At 38.5% G+C, this 21,202-nt stretch overlaps 1 protein-coding gene across 1 annotated transcript in view; it reads right to left on the reverse strand.

Moving 5' to 3' along the window:
• FYB2 (FYN binding protein 2) overlaps positions 1-21,202 on the reverse strand; it is a 134,047-nt gene that overhangs the window by 19,863 nt on the left and 92,982 nt on the right. Inside the window, exons 10-13 of the mRNA XM_060022719.1 lie at positions 12,211-12,322; positions 12,074-12,114; positions 3,088-3,148; positions 1,908-2,006 (exon numbers count right to left, since the gene is read on the reverse strand). Of these exons, the coding sequence (XP_059878702.1) occupies positions 1,908-2,006; positions 3,088-3,148; positions 12,074-12,114; positions 12,211-12,322 (313 nt within the window). The remainder of the gene's footprint in view (positions 1-1,907; positions 2,007-3,087; positions 3,149-12,073; positions 12,115-12,210; positions 12,323-21,202) is intronic.

The following is a 21,202-nucleotide window of genomic DNA, read 5'->3' on the forward strand; positions in this document are numbered from 1 at the left end:
AGGCATAGAGATTTGGCTTCTTAGGAAATCTGCAGAGAAGCTTGTGTAGTGGGTTGGATTAGGTATATGGATTTCTCTTCTTACCCTGATTCTCTGACTCTAAGAAAAAGGGTTTCTCAGTAGTATCAATAGATGTTACAAGATGTGCACAGGATGTTACAGAAACATAGAAGAGAAACCGGTAATACAGGTTTGGGTAGAAAGGTTCATGGAATGCGTCCCAGAAAGGATAATATTTGACCAAACTTTAAGGGAAGGCTAGAACTTTGATAATCAAAGGAAGTTGGAGAAGGGCAGGTACATTCCAGACCAACGGAATGTCGTGGTCAAAAGCAAGGAGGCATGAAACGCCACGGCCCTCATATACAAAGAGGGAATGTGTTAATGGGCTGGTGATGAGAGCAAATCTGAGCGAGAGATGGAGCTGGACGAGTAGGAAGGGGCTGCCATAAAAGTATTGACTTGCAATGAAAAGGGATTGGATATGTGTTCTAAAAGTCATAAGCAGTCACCTACAGTTCTAAGAATAGCTCTAAGAAAAAGGAAATAACATTTGAATTTTAAAAACGTCAGCATTGGGACTTCCCTGGTGGTCCAGTGGGTAAGACTCCACGCTCCCAATGCAGTGGGCCCGGGTTCAATCCCTGGTCGGGGGAACTAGATCCCTCATGCCTACCGCAACTAAGATCCTGCGTGCTGCAACTAAAACCCTGTGCAGCCAAAATAAATAAATAAATATTATTTTTAAAAAAAACAAAAAAACACGCATCAGCATTCTCACCTGGATGAAATTTTTAAGGGACTGCAGGTATCACACTAATAATTTTTGTCAGAAACATCTAACCTGCTAAGGTCGGGGGCTGCCTTTAGGTCTCATTGGCCACTGGAGCTAGACTCCCTCTTCTTCCATGGTCAGGACTACAATTTGTAAACCCCATATTCTATATAAATCTCTTGGTAGATCTACATCCAACAGAAAATTAGACTTAAAGTCATGTTACTCTGAGGTTTTATAATTGAAAAGAACTTCAAGGTAGAATAACATAATTCCGTGTCAATATATGTAATAACCTGGGTCAAATTATTTTACCATCCTCTGTCCTCATAAAATACAGATCTATGTCTATGTTTTCTTGTGTGTGTGTGTCTCTCATACACACACACACACACACACACACATATATATGAGAGAAGTACCTCCAGAGACCACCCAGTCTCCCTCCTCCCTCCTATTATACGCAAGAAGAAACTTGATCCCTATGAATGCAAAATGGAAGTGATTTGTCCATGGTTGCACACTGAATAAACAGAGAAGCTGAAACTAGAATCCAGAACCTAGGCTTCTTGTTTCTTTCTCCTACTCATGAATTTCTAACCTTCCCAATTCCCACTGGTAATTAGCTAGGGTGATCTTGGAGGGTCCCTTCCAGGTCTAAGACTTTGAGAAATTCATCTTCCCTTTCCACACACTGCCTCTCTCAAGAGAGGCAAATTAGAATTTGGAAGTGTAGACAAATAAAACCACTGGAACTTGTAGGGCTGAGACAGCATAATAGGATGTAATTAATAACATAATGCTCAGTAACAACAACAGGAATCTATGCCAAGGATGATGAGGAAAGTTTCTTTCCTGGACTTTGTTTGATTAAGACTTTCCCTCTACCCTTGTTCACAGCCTTTTCTCATCAATTTTTTCAAAAGGGACATTGTCACTTTCTCATTAGCATCTGTGGGTGTAGTTCACTCAGATATTGGCAAGGAGGTGGTAGGTGATAACCAGGGCCTTTGGTTTTAGTTTCTGGTACCGCTTCACTAGAAGAACAGGATAGAGACCATCAGCTGTGTAACTAACCAGGCCAGCACTGCTAATACTCTCTGGGAAAGAGAAATAAAAAGGGACCTTTTACCTTATATTTTCTTTTGACTTGCTTTTCTTCGTTTTAAATCTATCCTTTTCTTTCTTGAAGAACCTCTGCAGTCTTTTAAGTGCTTCTTTTCCATCTAAACTAAGAGGAATCAGAGGATATAAATAACACGATGTTTGAGAGAGTACTGGGGATGGAAACCTGCTGTAGTAAAAAGGATCAGAGACTTCAGTCTCATTTCTTCAACACACCCCACTCGAGGAAGAGCAGGAAAATGCCTTGTCAGCTTCTATGCTCTTCTTCTTTCTTTAGATGCTGATAGGAAGTAGCACATATCAGCTATGGATGGAATTACTATATTTCAATACAAACTTTCATCTACTCCAAATGGTTTCTATTTTAAAGACTTTATGGAGCAAAGTCTTCCTTTTAGAGACGATGACTCAGGGACCCATAGTTTACAAACTATACTAGAAATACATTATAGAAATTCCTAGCTTCTGAAATTCACATCACTAATCTTTAATTTATGGAATGATAATATAACAATGATGGTACAATGACTGCCTGGTTGATGATTAAAATTTTTCCAAATATGCTCTTGATTGGGGGCCGGGGAGCGTAGGGAGATGGAATGATACACTCACATCATCCCACCCAGCACGAATGCCCTCTTTTCCCTTCAACCCTCAAACTTCTTGCTTTTGACTACTGCTGTTTTCCTTCCCACAATGTGTGCCTAATAACTGAATTTGATTAATAATGCCCATTTGAACAAATACTGTCCTTGATAACACTGAATTATTAGATAATAAATTAAGCCCCAATCCCAGAGATAGCCTCATTAACTTTCAAAGATACAGGTAAATCATAACCATTGATTTCTTCCTGGAAAAGCAATTACAGAATTGAAGCATTTTACTGATATTTACTTCTCTTTTCTCACTTATTCCCTAACACAGTATCAAAGTCCTCTACTCTGGGAGATGGACATTTTCTCAAAAGAGAAAGCAATGTGATCAAAATGATTAGATATGATTGTACACAATTACAAGTACCCTATTGATCACAATGTTGTATTACAATAGCTTATCTCCATTCTCTATGCATATCTTCCCTAAAGATGGGGTGGGTAGGGATGGAGGTCATTTGTTAAACTTTGGTTTTCCTAGACTAACAGGAAATACCCTTAGCTATGAAGCCAAGAAAAAGAGAAACTCACTCTGTCTTTGGGTAGTTGCTCTTTGTTCTGTAGACCTCTTCATACATTTCTTCACTATTTTCTTTTGAAATTAAAAAAAAAGTATTCATTATAATGGCAATAATTCAGATTCATATTTGACACAAAATTATTGGATACCTACCAGGTGCTAGGTACTCTAATCTTTGTTTGTGAAGTAGTTTTTATTGAAACATATGCACATGTTTTTACAAGCACGTGGTAAAAATAAGTAACCTCTATAAAAGTACGTACAAACAAAAATTAATTTTTGCTTCTACCCTGTTTTCAAGTCTGTCTGATTTAGTCAAAGAAAGTTAATTTATTAACAGATTCCCGCCTTCAACCCTCCCCCTTTGCATATTTTACATATAACAATCAGTCTACTAAACAGCAGACATTGTGCTGAATGCTGGGGAAATAATGGAGACAACCAGACACATCTTGAAAAATCTTCCCCCATCATAGCATGGCTTTCACCTAGTCCAACACATAAGCTTAAAATACACAGTTATACTTTGAATCTACCCTGGCAATGGAGGATTTTCAAGTTCAGAACTTGATTCACAATGAGTTTAGGACAGTCACTTAACTTCTCTGTGCCTCAGTTTCCTTTTTTTAAAATGAGGGTACCATGTTTAATGATCTCTAAGATTGTTTCTCCATCTGAAATTCTAATATTCTAAGAAGGACAAAAACAACCAGAGTAGCATTTGATTATCCCTCCTCCATTAACTTTTCATTCATTCAACAAATATTTTTTGAATATGTAACATGTGCCTGGCATTATGACAGGGGCTAGGGAAAATGGTGAGCATAGAGAAGGAAATCATCTAGGAGGGAAGAGAATTATTAATCAAAGAACCACATAAATATAGAATTACAACTGTGGCAAGTGCTATGAAAAAGAGGGTCATGGTACTATAAGACTGTATACCTATGAGAATATTCCCTGGGGAATAAGGATTGAGCTGAGATCAGAAGAAAGATTAAGAGTCACTTAGACAAAGGGGCACAGGGGAGGAAAGAACATGCCAGGAAGAGGGAGTAGAATATGCAAACACCCTGAAGTGGGAGCCTAGAAAGTCAGAGAAGCTAACAGGTCAGCATGACTGGATCTCAAAGATGAAGACTAAGTATGTATGAAAAGAGGATGGAGGGGTAGGTAGGGGCATTCAAGTCCTCTATACCATGTTAACGTCAATCTTAAAAGTATTGGGAATATACTACCAAGTTATAGTAGCCAAAACAGTATGGTACTGGCACAAAAACAGACATAAATCAATGGAACAGAAAAAAAAACCCAGAAACAAACACACACACTTATGGTTAATCTATGACAAAGGAGGCAAGAATATACATGGAGAAAAGACAGTCTCTTCTATAAGTGGTGCTGGGAAAACTCCTAGAAGAAAACACAGGCAGAACATGCTTTGACATAAGTTTTAGCAATATTTATTTTTGGATCTGTCTCCTCAGGCAAGGAAACAAAAGCAAAAATAAACAAATGGGACCTAATCAAACTTAGAAGCTCTTGCACAGCAAAGGAAAAAATTAACAAAACAAAAAGACAACCTACTGAATGGGAGAAGATATTTGCAAATGATATGTCTGAAAAGGGGTTAATATCCAAAACATATAACAAGCTCATACAACTCAATATCAAAAAAACAAGCAACCTGATTTAAAAAATGGGCAAAGGCCTGAATAGACATCTTTTCAAAAAAGACCTGCAGATGGCAAACAGGCACAAGAAAAGATGTTCAGCAACACTAATCATCAGGGAAAGGCAAATCAAAAGCACAATGAGATATCACTTCACATCTGTCAGAATGGCTATCATCAAAAAGAGGACAAAAGGGGCACCTTCAAGTTGGTGGAGGAGTAAAACGTGTAGATCACGTTCCTCCCCACAAATACATCAAAACTACATCTACATGTGGAACAACTCCTACAGAACACCTACTGAATGTTGGCAGAAGACCTCAGACTTCCCAAAAGGCAAGAAACTTCCCACATACCGGGCCATGTGGCTGACAGGGTCTTGGTGCTCTAGCTGGGTGTCAGGCCTGAGCCTCTGAGGTGGGAGAGCCAAGTTCAGGACATTGGTTCACCAGAGACTTCCCAGCCCCATGTAATATCAAATGGTGAAAGCTCTCCCAGAGATCTCCATCTCAATGCTAAGACCCAGCTCCACTCAACGACCAGCAATCTACAGTGCTGGACACCCTATGCCAAACAACAAGCAAGACAGGAATACAACTCGACCGATTAGCACAGAGTCTGCCTAAAATCAAAACAAATTCACAGACACCCCAAAACACACCACGGGACGTGGTCCTGCCCAACAGAAACACAAGATCCAGCCTCATCCAGCACAACACAGGCACCATTCCCCTCCCCCAGGAAGCTTACACAACCCACTGAACCAACCTTACCCACTAGGAATAGACACCAAAAATGAACCTGCAGCCTGTGTAAAGGAGACACCAAACACAGTAAGTTAAGCAAAATGAGAAGACAGAGAAACACACAGCAGATGAAGGAGCAAGGTAAAAACCCACTTGGCCAAACAAATGAAGAGGAAATAGGCAGTCTACCAGAAAAAGAATTCAGAGTAATGATAGTAAAGATGATCCAAAATGTTGGAAATAGAATGGAGAAAATACAAGAAAAGTTTAACAAGGACCTAGAGAACTAAAGAGCAAACAAACAATAATGAACAACACAATAAATGAAATAAAAAATTCTCTAGAAGGAATCAATAGCAGAATAACTGAGGCAGAAGAATGGATAAATGATGTGGAAGATAAAATAGTGGAAATAACTACCACAGAGCAGAATAAAGAAAAAAGAAAAGAATTGAGGACAATCTCAGAGACCTCTGGGACAACACTAAACACACCAACATTCAAATTATAGGGGTCCCAGAGGAAGAAGAGGCAAAAAAAAAGGGGCTGAGAAAATATTTGAAGAGATTTTACTTGAAAATTTCCCTAACATGAGAATGGAAATAGTCAATCAAGCCCAGGAAGCATAGAGAGTTCTACACAGGATAAATCCAAGGAGAAACACGCCAAGACACATATTAATCAAACTATCAAAAATTAAATACAAAGAAAAAATATTAAAAGCAGCAAGGGAAGCAAGAATTAACAAACAAGGGAATTCCCATAAGGTTAACAACTGATCTTTCAGCAGAAACTCTGCAAGCCAAAGGGAGTGGCAGGACATATTTAAGGTGATGAAAGGGAAAAACCTACAACCAAGATTACTCTACCAAGCAAGGATCTCATTCAGATTCAGTGGAGAAATTAAAACCTTTACAGACAAGCAAAAGCTAAGAGAATTCAGCACCACCAAACAAGCTCCACAACAAATGCTAAAGGAACTTCTCTAGGCAGGAAACACAAAAGAAGGAAAAGACTTACAATAACAAACTGAAAAAATTAAGAAAATGTTAATAGGAACATACATATCGATAATTACCTTAAATGTAAATGGATTAAATGCTCCAACCAAAAGACGTAGACTGGCTGAATGGATAAAAAACAAGACCCATATATATGCTGTCTACAAGAGACCGACTTCAGGCCTAGGGACACATACAGACTGAAAGTGAGGGGATGGAAAAAGATATTCCATGCAAACAGAAATCAAAAGAAAGCTGCAATAGCAATTCTCATATCAGACAAAATAGACTTTAAAATATAGACTACTACAAGAGACAAAAAAGGACACTACATAACGATCAAGGGATCAATCCAATAAGAGGATGCAACAATTGTAAATATTTATGCACCCAACATAGGAGCACCTCAGTACATAAGGCAAATACTAACAGCCATAAAAGGGGAAATCAACAGTAACACAATCATAGTACGGGATTTTAACACCCCACTTTCACCAATGGACAGATCATCCAAAATGAAAATAAATAAGGAAACACAAGCTTTAAATGATACACTGAACAAGACGAACTTAATTGATATTTATTGGACATTCCATCCAAAAACAGCAGATGACACTTTCTTCTCAAGTGCTCATGGAGCATTCTCCAGGATAGAACATATCGTGGGACACAAATCAAGCTTTGGTAAATTTAAGAAAATTGAAATTGTATCAAGTATCTTTTCCGACCACAATGCTATTAGACTAGATATCAATTACAGGAAAAAATCTGTAAAAAATACAAACACATGGAGGCTAAACAATATAGTACTAAACAACCAAGAGATCACTGAAGAAAACAAAGAGGAAATCAAAAAAACACCTAGAGACAAATGACAATGAAAACACGATGACCCAAAACCTATGAGATGCAGCAAAAGCAGTTCTAAGAGGGAAGTTTATAGCAATAAAATCCTACCTCAAGAAACAAGAAACATCTCACATAAACAACCTAACTTTACACCCAAAGCAATTAGAGAAAGAAGAAAAAAAAAACCCAAGTTAGCAGAAGAAATCATAATGATCACATCAGAAATAAATGAAAAAGAAATGAAGGAAACGATAGTAAAGATCAATAAAACTAAAAGCTGGTTCTTTGAGAAGATAAACAAAATTGATAAGCCATTAGCCAGACTCATCAAGAAAAAAAGGGAGAAGACTCAAATCAATAGAATTAGAAATGAAAAAGGAGAAGTAACAACTGACACTGCAGAAATACAAAGGATCGTGAGAGATTACTACAGGAAACTATATGCCAATAAAATGGACAATCTGGAAGAAATGGACAAATTCTTAGAAAAGCACAACCCTCCGAGACTGAACCAGTAAGCAATAGAAAATACAAACAGACCAATCACAAGCACTGAAATTGAAACTGTGATTAAAAATCTTCCAACAAACAAAAGCCCAGGACCTGATGGCTTCCCAGGCGAATTCTAACAAACACTGAGAGAAGAGCTAACATCTATCCTTCTCAAACTCTTCCAAAATATAGCAGAGGGAGGAACACTCCCAAACTCGTTCTACAAGGCCACCATCAGCCTAATACCAAAATCAGACAAAGATGCCACAAAAAAAGAAAACTACAGGCCAATATCACTGATGAATATAGATGCAAAAATCCTCAACAAAATACTAGCAAACAGAATCCAACAGTACATTAAAAGGATCATACACCATGATCAAGTGGGGTTTATTCCAGGAATGAAAGGATTTTTCAAATACGCAAATAAATGTGATAAACCATATTAACAAATTGAAGGAGAAAAACCATATGATCATCTCAATAGATGCAGAAAAAGCTTTTGACAAAATTCAACACCCATTTATGATAAAAACCCTCCAGAAAGTAGGCATAGAGGGAACTTACCTCAACATAATAAAGGCCATATATGACAAACCCACAGCAAACATCATTCTCAATGGTGAAAACCTGAAACCATTTCCTCTAAGATCAGGAACAAGACAAGGTTGCCCACTCTCAACACTATTATTCAACATAGTTTTGGAATTTTAGCCACAGCAATCAGAGACGAAAAAGAAATAAAATGAATCCAAATCGGAAAAGAAGTAAAACTGTCACTGTTTGCAGATGACATGATACTATACATAGAGAATTCTAAAGATGCTACCAGAAAACTACTAGAGCTAATCAATGAATTTGTTAAAGTAGCAGGATACAAAATTAATGCACAGAAATCTCTTGCATTCCTGCACACTAATGATGAAAAATCTGAAAGAGAATTTAAGGAAACACTACCATTAACCATTGCAACAAAAAGAATAAAATACCTAGGAATAAACCTACCTGAAGAGATAAAAGACCTGTATGCAGAAAACTATAAGACACTGATGAAAGAAATTATAGATGATACAAACAGATGGAGAGATATACCATGTCCTTGGACTGGAAGAATCAACATTGTGAATATGACTATACTACCCAAAGCAAACTACAGATTCAATGCAATCCCTATCAAACTACCACTGGCATTTTCCACAGAACTAGAACAAAATATTTCACAATTTGTATGGAAACACAAAAGACCCCAAGTAGCCAAAGCAATCTTGAGAAAGAAAAATGGAGCTGGAGGAATCAGGCTCCCTGACTTCAGACTAAACTACAAAGCTATGGTAATCAAGACAGTATGGTACTGGCACAAAAACAGAAATATAGATCAATGGAACAGGATAGAAAGCCCAGAGATAAACTCATGCACATATAGTCACCTTACTTTCAATAAAGGAGGCAAGAATATACAATGGAGAAAAGACAGCCTCTTCCATAAGTGGTGCTGGGAAAACTGGACAGCTACATATTAAAAAAATGAAATTACAACACTCCCTAACACCATACACAAAAATAAACTCAAAATGGATTAAAAACCTAAATGTAAGGCCAGACACTATAAAACTCTTAGAGGAAAACATAGGCAGAACACTCTATGACATAAATCACAGTGAAATCCTTTTTGACCTCCCTACTAGAGAAATGGAAATAAAAACAAAAATAAACAAACACGACCTAATGAAATTTAAAAGCTTTTGCACAGCAAAGGAAACCATAAACAAGACCAAAAGACAACCCTCAGAATGGGAGAAAATATTTTCAAATGAAGCAACTGACAAAGGATTAATCTGCAAAATATACAAGCAGCTCATGCAGCTCAATATCAAAAAAACAAACAACCCAATCCAAAAATGGGTAGAAGACCTAAACAGACATTTCTCCAAAGAAGATTTACACATTGGCAACAAACACATGAAAAAATGCTCAACATTACTAATCATTAGAGAAATGTAACTCAAAACTACAGTGTGGGGCTTCCCTGGTGGCGCAGTGGTTGAGAGTCTGCCTGCCAATGCAGGGGATACGGGTTCGTGCCCCGTCCGGGAAGATCCCACATGCCGCAGAGCAGCTCGGCCCGTGAGCCATGGCCGCTAAGCCTGCGCGTCTGGAGCCTGTGCTCCGCAGCAGGAGAGGCCACAACAGTAAGAGGCCCGCGTACCGCAAAACAAACAAAGAAACAAACAAAAACTACAGTGTGGTACCACCTCACACTGGTCAGAATAGCCATCATCAAAAAATCTACAAACCAAAAAAAAAAAAAAAATCTACAAACAATAAACGCTGGAGAGGGTGTGGAGAAAAGGGAACCTTCCCGCACTGTTGGTGCGAATGTAAATTGATACAAACACTATGGAGAACAGTATGGAGGTTCCTCAGAAGTCTAAAATTAGAACGACCATACGACCCAGCTATCCCACTACTGGCCATATACCCTGAGAAAACCATAATTCAAAAAGAGTCATGTACCAAAATGTTCATTGCAGCTCTATTTACAACAGCCAGGACATGGAAGCAACCTAAGTGTCCATTGACAGATGAATGGATAAGGAAGATGTGGCACATATTTGCAATGGAATATTACTCAGCCATAAAAAGAAATGAAATTGAGTTATTTGTAGTGAGATGGATAGACCTAGAGGGTATCATACAGAGTGAAGTAAGTGAGAGAAAAACAAATACCATATGCTAATACATATATATGGAATCTAAAAAAAAAAAAGTGGTTCTGAAGAACTTAGGGGCAGGACAGAAATAAAGACACATAGAGAATGGACTTGAGGACACAGGGAGTGGGAAGGGTAAGCTGGGATGAAGTGAGATAGTGGCATAGACTTATATAGACTACCAAATGTAAAACAGACAGCTAGTGGGAAGCAGCTGCATGGCACAGGGAGATCAGCTCAGTGCTTTGTGTCCACCTAGAGGGGTGGGATAGGGAGGGTGGGAGGGAGATGCAAGAGGGAGGAGATATGGGGATATATGTATATATATAGCTGATTCACTTTGTTATAAAGCACAAACTAACACACCATTGTAAAGCAATTATACTCCAATAAAGATGGTAAAAAAAAAAAAAAGATGACAAAAGATGTTTGTGAGGATTTGGAGGAAAGGGAACCCTCCTACACTGTTGGTGGGAATGTAAATTGGTGCAACCACTATGGGAAACAGTATGGAGTTCCTCAAATAATTAAAAATAGAACTGCCATATGATCCAGCAATTCCACTCCTGTGTCTATCTGAAGAAAATGCAAACACTAATTCAAAAAAGATGCACCCTAATGTTCATATTAGCATTATTTACAATGGCCAAGATATGGTAGCAACCTCAGTATCCATTAACAGATGAATGGATAAAGAAGATGTAGTGTATACACACACACACACACACACACACACACACACACACACACACACACACAGGAATACTACTCAGCCATAAAAAGAATGAAAATTTGCCATTTGCAACAACATGGATGAACTTGGAGAGTGTTATGCTTAGTAAATAAGCCAGACATAGAAAGACAAAAACTGTATGTTTTCACTTACAAGTGGAATCTAAAAAAGAAAAAGAAATATAAATGAATATAACAAAACAGACTCACAGATATAGAGAACCAATTGTTACCAGTGGGAAGAAGGGTGGAGGAAGGGGCAAGGTAGGGTATGGGCAAGATGTGGAAGGGGATTAAGAGATACAGACTACTAGCTATAAAATAAATAAGATACAAAGATATGACGTACAGCACAGGGACTATGACCAATATGTTATAATAACTTTAAGTGGACTATAATCTATAAAAATATAAAATCATTATGTTGTACATCTGAAACTAATGTGTAAGTAAACTATACTTCAATATTTTTTAAAAGTATTGAGAATCCATACAAGTGTTTTAAGTAAAACACATTCCTATCTTCAGACTTGGATTGTGAAGAGATCAGGAAGAAAGCAAGTTCACATCAAAGTTGCTTTCTTGCCACAAAAGACCCATTACCAGCATCTTCACCTTCATGATTCTAAATGCATTTATTCACACATACCTTGAACCACTTCTATTAGCTTATCATCACCCCACCCAAATGGCATTAATAAAAATATGTAAATAAAAGATACCTTACTACTAATCTGCCACAGAAACTCTTAGCAATTCCTATTGACAGTTTCAAATGTTTTCTTAAACTTACCATTATCTGAGACAAATGAGTTAGAGAAATCTGACTTTGCTCTGTGGGGAGAAAAGATACAAAGACCATTGACCTGTTGTATTGTACTTTGAAAGTCTCATCACATTCATCTCACTGAAGGGCTGGCACGTATTTACCCCTCTCTCCCAGGGTACTCAACATCATCATACGTCTCGGAGATGGAATTTGGCTTAAAGGCTCCTTGGCCTGGGGTCTCTTTAGTCATCTCCAAGGCCTTCACATACCCCCCTGTAAGGAAAACAGAGAACACCCTGAGAACATCTCATCAACTGCTCTCATAAATGCATTCACACAGGTCACTGGCAATGGAGACAAAAATAGGAAAAGGCAGATTAAATATGGTAACACTGGATTATAACCTTGACATGTAGGATCCATTGGCAAACCACTTCACCTTGCTAAGCCTCAGTTATGATTCTCTCAAGTTGGGATAATGACAGTAACCCCTCTTGGATGATTGTGGCAAGGATTGATACATATTTATGAAGGGGGCTAATTACCCAGTAAACCAGTGAGTCCTCCCTCTTCTTGGATGTTTCTTCCTCTAATCCCTGACCTCAAATGTTGAAGTCTACCAAGGTGCAGCCCTGGGGCTTCAATCCCTACATTTAGATGACTTTATCCACTTTGTGGCAGTTTTTCTTAAAGTAAAATTTCTTAGACAAATTGATTGAGCACATGCCAACATTTATTATGCATTAGTAATGGATTCAGCCAGATAGTGTGCCAGGTTAAAAATTGCCTAGGGATTCTTTGCACAAGTAGCTAGCCTGTTACATGCAGAAGCTGGTTTATTTCACAGAGCTGTAAACTTGTCATAACCCTAAAACTGTCACCTTTTTATCAGTTGGCATAGGTTAATATTTACAGTATGGGTGATTCAGAACCATTTGCAGACATGAACTATTAATCAGAAATAAGAAATATATCTGAGAAATAACAATACGCACATTGACTTTTATCTTTTTTTTTTTACATCTTTATTGGAGTATAATTGCTTTACAATGGTGTGTTAGTTTGTGCTTTATAACAAAGTGAATCAGCTATACATATACATATATCCCCATATCTCCTCCCTCTTGCGTCTCCCTCCCACCCCCCCTATCCCACCCCTCTAAGTGGTCACAAAGCACCGAGCTGACCTCTCTGTGCTATGTGGCTGCTTCCCACTAGCTATCTATTTTACATTTGGTAGTGTATATATGTCCATGCCACTCTCTCACTCCATCCCAGCTTACCCTTCCCCCTCCCCGTGTCCTCAAGTCCATTCTCTACGTCTGTGTCTTTATTCCTGTCCTGCCCCTAGGTTCTTCAGAACCATTTTTTTTTTTAGATTCCATGCATATGTGTTAGAATACGGTATTTGTTTTTATCTTTCTGACTTACTTCACTCTGTATGACAGTCTCTAGGTCCATCCACCTCACTACAAATAACTCAATTTCGTTTCTTTTTATGGCTGAGTAATATTCCACTGTATATATGTGCCACATCTTTATCCATTCATCTATCAATTGACCCTTAGATTGCTTCCATGTCCTGGCTATTGTAAATAGAGCTGCAATGAACATTGTGATACATGACTCTTTTTGAATTATGGTTTTCTCAGGGTATATGCCCAGTAGTTATATTGCTGGGTTGTATGGTAGTTCTAATTTTAGACTTCTGAGGAACCTCCATACTGTTCCCATAGTGTTTGTATCAATTTACATTCCCACCAACAGTGCAAGAGGGCTCCCTTTTCTCCACACCCTCTCCAGCATTTATTGTTTGTAGATTTTTTGATGATGGCCATTCTGACTGGTGTGAGGTGATACCTCATTGTACTTTTGATCTGCATTTCTCTAGTGATTAGCGATGCTAAGCATCCTTTCATGTGTTTGTTGGCAATCTGTATATCTTCTTTGGAGAAATGTCAGTTTAGGTCTTCTGCCCATTTTTGTATGGGGTTGTTTTTTTTGATATTGAGCTGCATGAGCTGCTTGTATATTTTGCAGATTAATCCTTTGTCAGTTGCTTCATTTGCGAATATTTTCTCCCATTCTGAGGGTTGTCTTTTGGTCTCGTTTATGGTTTCCTTTGCTGTGCAAAAGTTTTTAAGTTTCATTAGGTCCTATTTGTTTATTTTTGTTTTTATTTCCATTTCTCTAGGAGGTGGATCAAAAAGAACCTTGCTGTGATTTATGTCAGAGTGTTCTGCCTATGTTTTCCTCTAAGAGTTTTATAGTATCTGGCCTTACATTTAGGTCTTTAATCCATTTTGAGTTTATTTTTGTGTATGGTGTTAGGGAGTGTTCTAATTTCATTCTTTTACATGTAGCTGTCCAGTTTTCCCAGCACAACTTACTGAAGAGATTGTTTTTCTCCATTGTATATCCTTGCCTCCTTATTCATAGATTAACTAATCAACTACCATAGGTGCGTGGGTTTATCTCTGGGCTTTCTATCCTGTTCCATTGATCTATATTTCTGTTTTTGTGCCAGTACCATACTATCTTGATCACAGTTTCAATTTAAGTGCTTGTGATTGGTCTGTTTATATTTTCTATTTCTTCCTGGTTCAGTCTCGGAAGGCTGTGCTTTTCTAAGAATTTGTCCATTTCTTTCAGGTTGTCCATTTTATTGGCATATAGTTGCTTGTAGTAATCTCTCACGATCTTTTGTATTTCTGCAGTGTCAGTTGTTACTTCTCCTTTTTCATTTCTAATTCTATTGATTTGAGTCTTCTCCCTTTTTTTCTTGATGAGTCTGGCTAATGGTTTATCAATTTTGTTTATCTTCTCAAAGAACCAGCTTTTAGTTTTATTGATCTTTGCTGTTGTTTCCTTCATTTCTTTTTCATTTATTTCTGATCTGATCTTTATGCTTTCTTTCCTTCTACTAATTTTGGGGGTTTTTTGTTCTTCTTTCTCTAATTGCTTTAGGTGTAAGGTTAGGTTTTTTATTTGAGATGTTTCTTGTTTCTTGAGGTAGGATTGTATTGCTATAAACTTTCCTCTTAAACTGCTTTTGCTGCATCCCATAGGTTTTGGGTTGTCGTGATTTCATTGTCATTTGTCTCTAGGTATTTTTTGATTTCCTCTTTGATTTCTTCAGTGATCTCTTCGTTATTTAGTAGTCTATTGTTCAGCCTCCACGTGTTTGTATTTTTTACAGATTTTTCCCTGTAATTGATTTCTAGTCTCATAGTGTTGTGGTCGGAAAAGATATTTGATATGATTTCAATTTTCTTAAATTTACCAAGGCTTGATTTGTGACCCAAGATATGATCTATCCTGGAGAATGTTCCAAGAGCACTTGAGAAGAAATTGTAATCTGCTGTTTTTTGGATGGAATGTCCTATAAATATCAATTAAGTCCATGTTGTTTAATGTATCATTTAAAGCTTGTATTTCCTTATTTGTTTTCACTTTGGATGATCTGTCCATTGGTGAAAGTGGGATGTTCAAGTCCCCTACTATGACTGTGTTTCTGTCGATTTCTCCTTTTATGGCTGTTAGCATTTGCCTTACGTATTGAGGTGCTCCTATGTTGGGTGCATAAGTATTTATAATTGTTATATCTTCTTCTTGGATTGATCCCTTCATAATTGATCATTATGCAGTGTCCTTCTTTGTCTCTTGTAATTGTCTTTATTTTAAAATCTATTTTGTCTGTTATGAAAATTGCTACTCCAGCTTTCTTTTGATTTCCATTTGCATGGAATATCTTTTTCCATCTCCTCACTTTCAGTCTGTATGTGTCCCTGGCCTGAAGTGCGTCTCTTGTAGACAGCATATATACAGGTCTTGTTTTTGTATCCATTCAGCCAGTCTATGTCTTTTGGTTGGAGCATTTAATCCATTTACATTTAAGGTAATTATCAACATGTATGTTCCTATTACCATTTTCTTAATTGTTTTCGGTTTGTTATTGTTAAGTCTTTTCCTTTTCTTGTGTTTCCTGCCTAGAGAAGTTCCTTTAACATTTGTTGTAAAGCTGGTTTGGTAGTGCTGAATTCTCTTAGCTTTCGCCTGTCTGTAAAGATTTTAATTTCTCCGTTGAATCTGAATGAGATCCTTGCTGGGTAGAGTCATCTTGGTTGTAGGTTTTTCCCTTTCATCACCTTAAATATGTCCTGTCACTCCCTTCTGACTTTCAGAGTTTCTGCTGAAAGATCAGCTGTTAACCTTATGTTATGTTAACATAAGGTTATGTTATTTGTTGTTTTTCCCTCGCTGCTTTTTTTTTTTTTTTTTTTTTTTTTGCGATACGCGGGCCTCTCACTGTTGTGGCCTCTCCCGTTGTGGAGCACAGGCTCCAGACACGCAGGCTCAGCAGCCATGGCTCATGGGCCCAGCTGCTCCGTGGCATGTGGGATCTTCCCGGACCAGGGCACGAACCCGTGTCCCCTGCATTGGCAGGCGGACTCTCAACCACTGCGCCACCAGGGAAGCCCCCCTCGCTGCTTTTAATATTTTTTCTTTGTATTTAATATTTGATAGTTTGATTAATATGTGTCTTGGCGTGTTTCTCCTTGGATTTATCCTGTATGGGACTCTCTGACTTTTGTCTATTTTTTTGTTTTGTTTTTTGCAGTATGCGGGCCTCTCACTGTTGTGGCCTCTCCCGGTATGGAGCACAGGCTCTGGACCCGCAGGCTCAGCAGCCATGGCTCACGGGCCTAGCCACTCCGTGGCATGTGGGATCTTCCCGGATCGGGGCACGAACCTGTGTCCCCTACATCGGCAGGTGGACTCTCAACCACCACGCCACCAGGGAAGCCCTGACTTTTGTCTATTAATTAAAGGCACCAAGCAACAAGATTTTATCCTCTGACAAGAAGTCAGTTAGCATATAGGCCCCAAACTGTCTCAATGAATGTCAGCTCCCAGAGGCATAAAGGCCCTACTTTTTCTTACGGAGTTATCGGTATGTTTCTCCAGCACAAAGCAAAGATGCTGAACACACAGTTGCTTAATTCTTACTTCAGGACAATTTTTTTCTTTCTTACTCCTTCCTTTTTGAGGCAGATGTATTGAAAAATGTTTATGGCTTCATTTTAAAAACACAGACAACTCCCAAGTTACATCCCTAACTTAGACATCTCTTGTGAGTTCAACCTTCACACCATTTCCATTTGGTCGTCTCAACACATTACATTCCAAACCAAACTCTTGCTTTCTCTCTGTGAATGTGCTCTTCCTGAAGTCTGCCCCATATCAACAAAGAGTAGCAACCCCAATCTTTCAGTTGCTCAGGTCCAAACCTTGAAGACATCCTTGACTCCTTTCTCTCTCATGTCCCACCTCCAATCCACAGCCATCTGTCAGCTTGACTTTTGATCTAAATCCTGAATCCAAGCATATCTCAACAACTCGACTGCAGTACCCTCCTCCAAGCTACCATCGTCTCTTAGTTAAATTCTTGCAACAAACTCCTAACAGGTCCCAGGTTCTTCTACATTCTTCTTTCAAGACAGCAGCCGAGATATGATTCTTTAAAATACAAGTCAGATCATTCTATTCTTGTGCTCAAAACCTTTCAATGTTATTAAAAAATATATATATATCTCATAATAAATGCCAAAGTTCTTGCAGTGGTCTACAGAAGCCCCTATATTATCTGGCCCCTTGTTACCTCTCTGACCTCATCTCCTCCTACAGTCTCCTTCAGTCACTGCTCCAGCTACACTGGCCTCCTTGCTATTCTACCAACACATCTAGTAGACTCCTGCCCTGGGATATTTGCACTCCTTTTCCTCTCTCCCTAGAACATTCTGGATAGCCATGGCTCTATTCCTCACCTACTTTACATCTTTGAGGTCATCTGTGCGCACTTTAAAATTGCAACTTCCACTTCCTCCACCTGCCTCCCTAATTCTCTTTATTTTCCTTTTTTTTAAAAAAATGTATTTATTTTGTTTTTGGCTGCATTGGGTCTTCGTTGCTGCGTGCACGCTTTCTCTAGTTGTGGCGAGCAGGGGCTACTCTTCGCTGCGGTGTGTGGGCTTCTCACTGTGGTGGTTTCTCTTGTTGCAGAGCACGGGCTCTAGGCTTCAGTAGTTGCGGCACTCAGGCTCAGTAGTTGTGGCTCGCAGGTTCTAGAGCGCAGGCTCAGTAGTTGTGGCGCATGGGCTTGGTTTCTCTGCAGCATGTGGGATATTCCAGGACCAGGGTTTGAACCTGTGTCCCCTGCATTGGCAGGTGGATTCTTAACCACTGCACCACCAGGGAAGACTCCTAATTCTCTTTCTTTGCTTTATTATTTTTTTCTATAGTATTTACTACCACTCCACATAGTGAATATTTTATTGTGTATATATTTATCATCCGTCTCCTCAGATCAGAATGTAATCTCCATGAGGACAGGAATTTTTGTCTGGCTTATTTACTGCTATATCCCCAGCACCTAGAACAATGCTGGGGACATAAAAGCTACTCAAATATTTTTTAATATTGAATGATTTGAATGCATATGTCCTCTAATTAGAGAGTTTCATGTTTATAGGGTTTACTGATATTTTGAAATTTATATCTAGTATTTTATTACATACTTTTTATTTGTTCTATTTTTCCCTCATTTTCCTTGTGCTTGATTGACTGAGGTTTCTTCTCTTTTCTTCATTCTGTTTTTCTTTTTTATTTATTTGGAAAGTTTACATGCCGTGTCTATCTTTTGACAGTTACCTTAGTAAAGTTAAAATTATAATTACAGTATAACATACAGGAAAGGGCACAAATCATAAGAGTATAGATCAGTGAATTTTCCCAATGTGTGCATGAGGATCAGCTATGGTAACAGATTTTTTTCCCTTTACCCAGCACCAGGGGCAAAATGGGCAAATTTCCTTCTGCTCCCTGGGGTTTGTCTTATTAATTCTTCTTTTCTTTCAATGGAAGGAAGTAATTCTTCTTATTTTTTTCAAAAGAGGCCCATTTGTATAGAGGGAGTATAGAAAGACACTCAATTGTATTTTTTTTCCTCAAAACTTTCCTCTCTGTTTTCACGCCCACTTTCCTTGACTAAACATTTTGTGCTTCTCATCACAAGAGAGTAGGGAACTATTGCAGAGAACTATTAAACGGGTTTAGCACAAACTCCCTTTGTACTTTAGCAGTATGTATAGATTACTTAGAAGAATCTTCTTCAGACTGTTTTCAACATAGTGTAATTCCCAAATCTATAGTGACTCTTCATGGACAGTACTTAATTGCTTGAAAATGGTTTTCAGCCCCATATTTAGGCCTCTCCTTTAACTCTTTTATTCACTTCAGCTTGTTTTCCCCCCTTCCACTTTTTTCTACACTCCAAATTAGTCTATCCACTTCTAATCTTAAGGTGTGGTTTTAGATTCAACACTACCTCTGTGCTTTTCATGTGTCATTTATCTCATTAGAAATGTCTTTTTTTATTTGTCCCATTTCTTTATTTTTTCTAAATTTTATTGTGTTAATAACACTGGAGGTCTACTTTTATAATAAATTTATAAGTACACCATATAGTACTGTTAAGAATAGGCACATTCCTATTCATTCTGTGTGGACATAATTCTTTGAGGTCTCTGTTATAAACTCACTTTGGGCAAGCCCTGGGTTATAGCTCCTGTCCTCTGTACACCATGCAGTCAAAACCAGAGCTCAAGGGATTCAGAGCTCAGTGAAAACCCTCGGGGCCAGTGTAGCTTTGGCACTCATTCATTGCCCAGGGTTCCTGGTTACTGCAGGTATGTGGATGCTTCCTTTTAAATCAGTTCTGTTATACTTTTATGAATTTTCCAAAAAAAAATTATTCTTTGCTTGTTTTAGTCAGGAGAATCATTCAGATGATCAAATCTACCATTCTCTCTCACTGAAGTTTGATTTATTCTTTCATTCCTCCCTTTAACAAAGTTCTGTTGGGTATATCCACTGTGCCAGGTTGCAGAGATACAGAGAAAAATATCAAATGGTCTCTGATCCCATGGTGCTCACTGTGTACCGTGGGAAACAAACATGTACACCATGAATTATAATGTAAGGCATACTGTAATTTTTTTTTAAAGAAAAGGAAATAAAGAGAACTGACAGTTATGTAGCAATGAACCACGTACTTTATATGCATTGACAAAGAGCCCTGGGAAATAAATAGTACTACCCCCATGTGTACATAAAAGTAAGTAAATTTCCCAAGGATGTAGGATTAATGCATAGTAATTCTGGGTCCCGGAAATGCTTGACTCTAAAACCTAATATGGAAAAGTGGTCATTTGGTTGCTGTTAAGAGTGAGCGATTATGGTCTTTGGAGAGTGGGAAAGAGGAGGATGGAGGTAAGGAAGGCCTCAGAAGAAGTGGCTTCCGAGATAGATCTTGAAAGATGACTAGGACATCAGCAGGTAAAGAATGGGCATAAAACCATCTCAGACAGAGGAAAGAGGTCAAGCGAAGTTATAGGGGCACTAAAGCACATGACATAGTCAGTTAACTTAGAATAAAGAGTATATTGGGAAGGAGGTGGGTGGCAGGGATGCGGCCATCTAGCCTGGAGGCAGACTTTATAGGGCCTGAGTCCATCTTATGATTGCAATGTATTCTCATCACTCTGATTATAGCACATTATGAAATGTTTGCCATGGCTTATTGGGCTGGAGTAGACATCTGTTTTGCCTACCCAGTGTCTACTGTTTTTTCATGATAACAGCTTTCTAATTTTCCTTGGGAAATCCTTCAATCTGAAATGATACTGTTTGGGTAGAACTAATTCTACCTTCAGCTCCAGATGTGAATTTATGACACTGGCTGGGTCAGTCAGACCATCCTATCCCACATTCATGATAACTGGATAGGGGTTGGCATGTGACACAATCAAGCCAACAAGACTCAAATCTGGGCCTTTTCTTGAAACTGTTGAGAGGATAACCACTTCTAGTTTTCTTCTGGGGCTCCTAAGAGGACAGAGAGTGCGTAAGCCTGTCACTGCTAGATGCCATCTTGCCTCCACAAGGGTACAGTCTGCTTGAAAATGGAGACAAGAGGGAGGAGAGCAAAGCCAGGAGTAGAAAAAGTAATACTGAGTCCTTGTGATACTGTTTGTGTCCCTGGGTCCAGCCATGCCCAAACCTTCTGCTAGGTGAGCCTCCTTTTCCTCTTTT

Source organism: Delphinus delphis, chromosome 1 (genome assembly GCF_949987515.2).
Source record: "Delphinus delphis chromosome 1, mDelDel1.2, whole genome shotgun sequence".
NCBI lineage: Eukaryota > Metazoa > Chordata > Mammalia > Artiodactyla > Delphinidae > Delphinus > Delphinus delphis.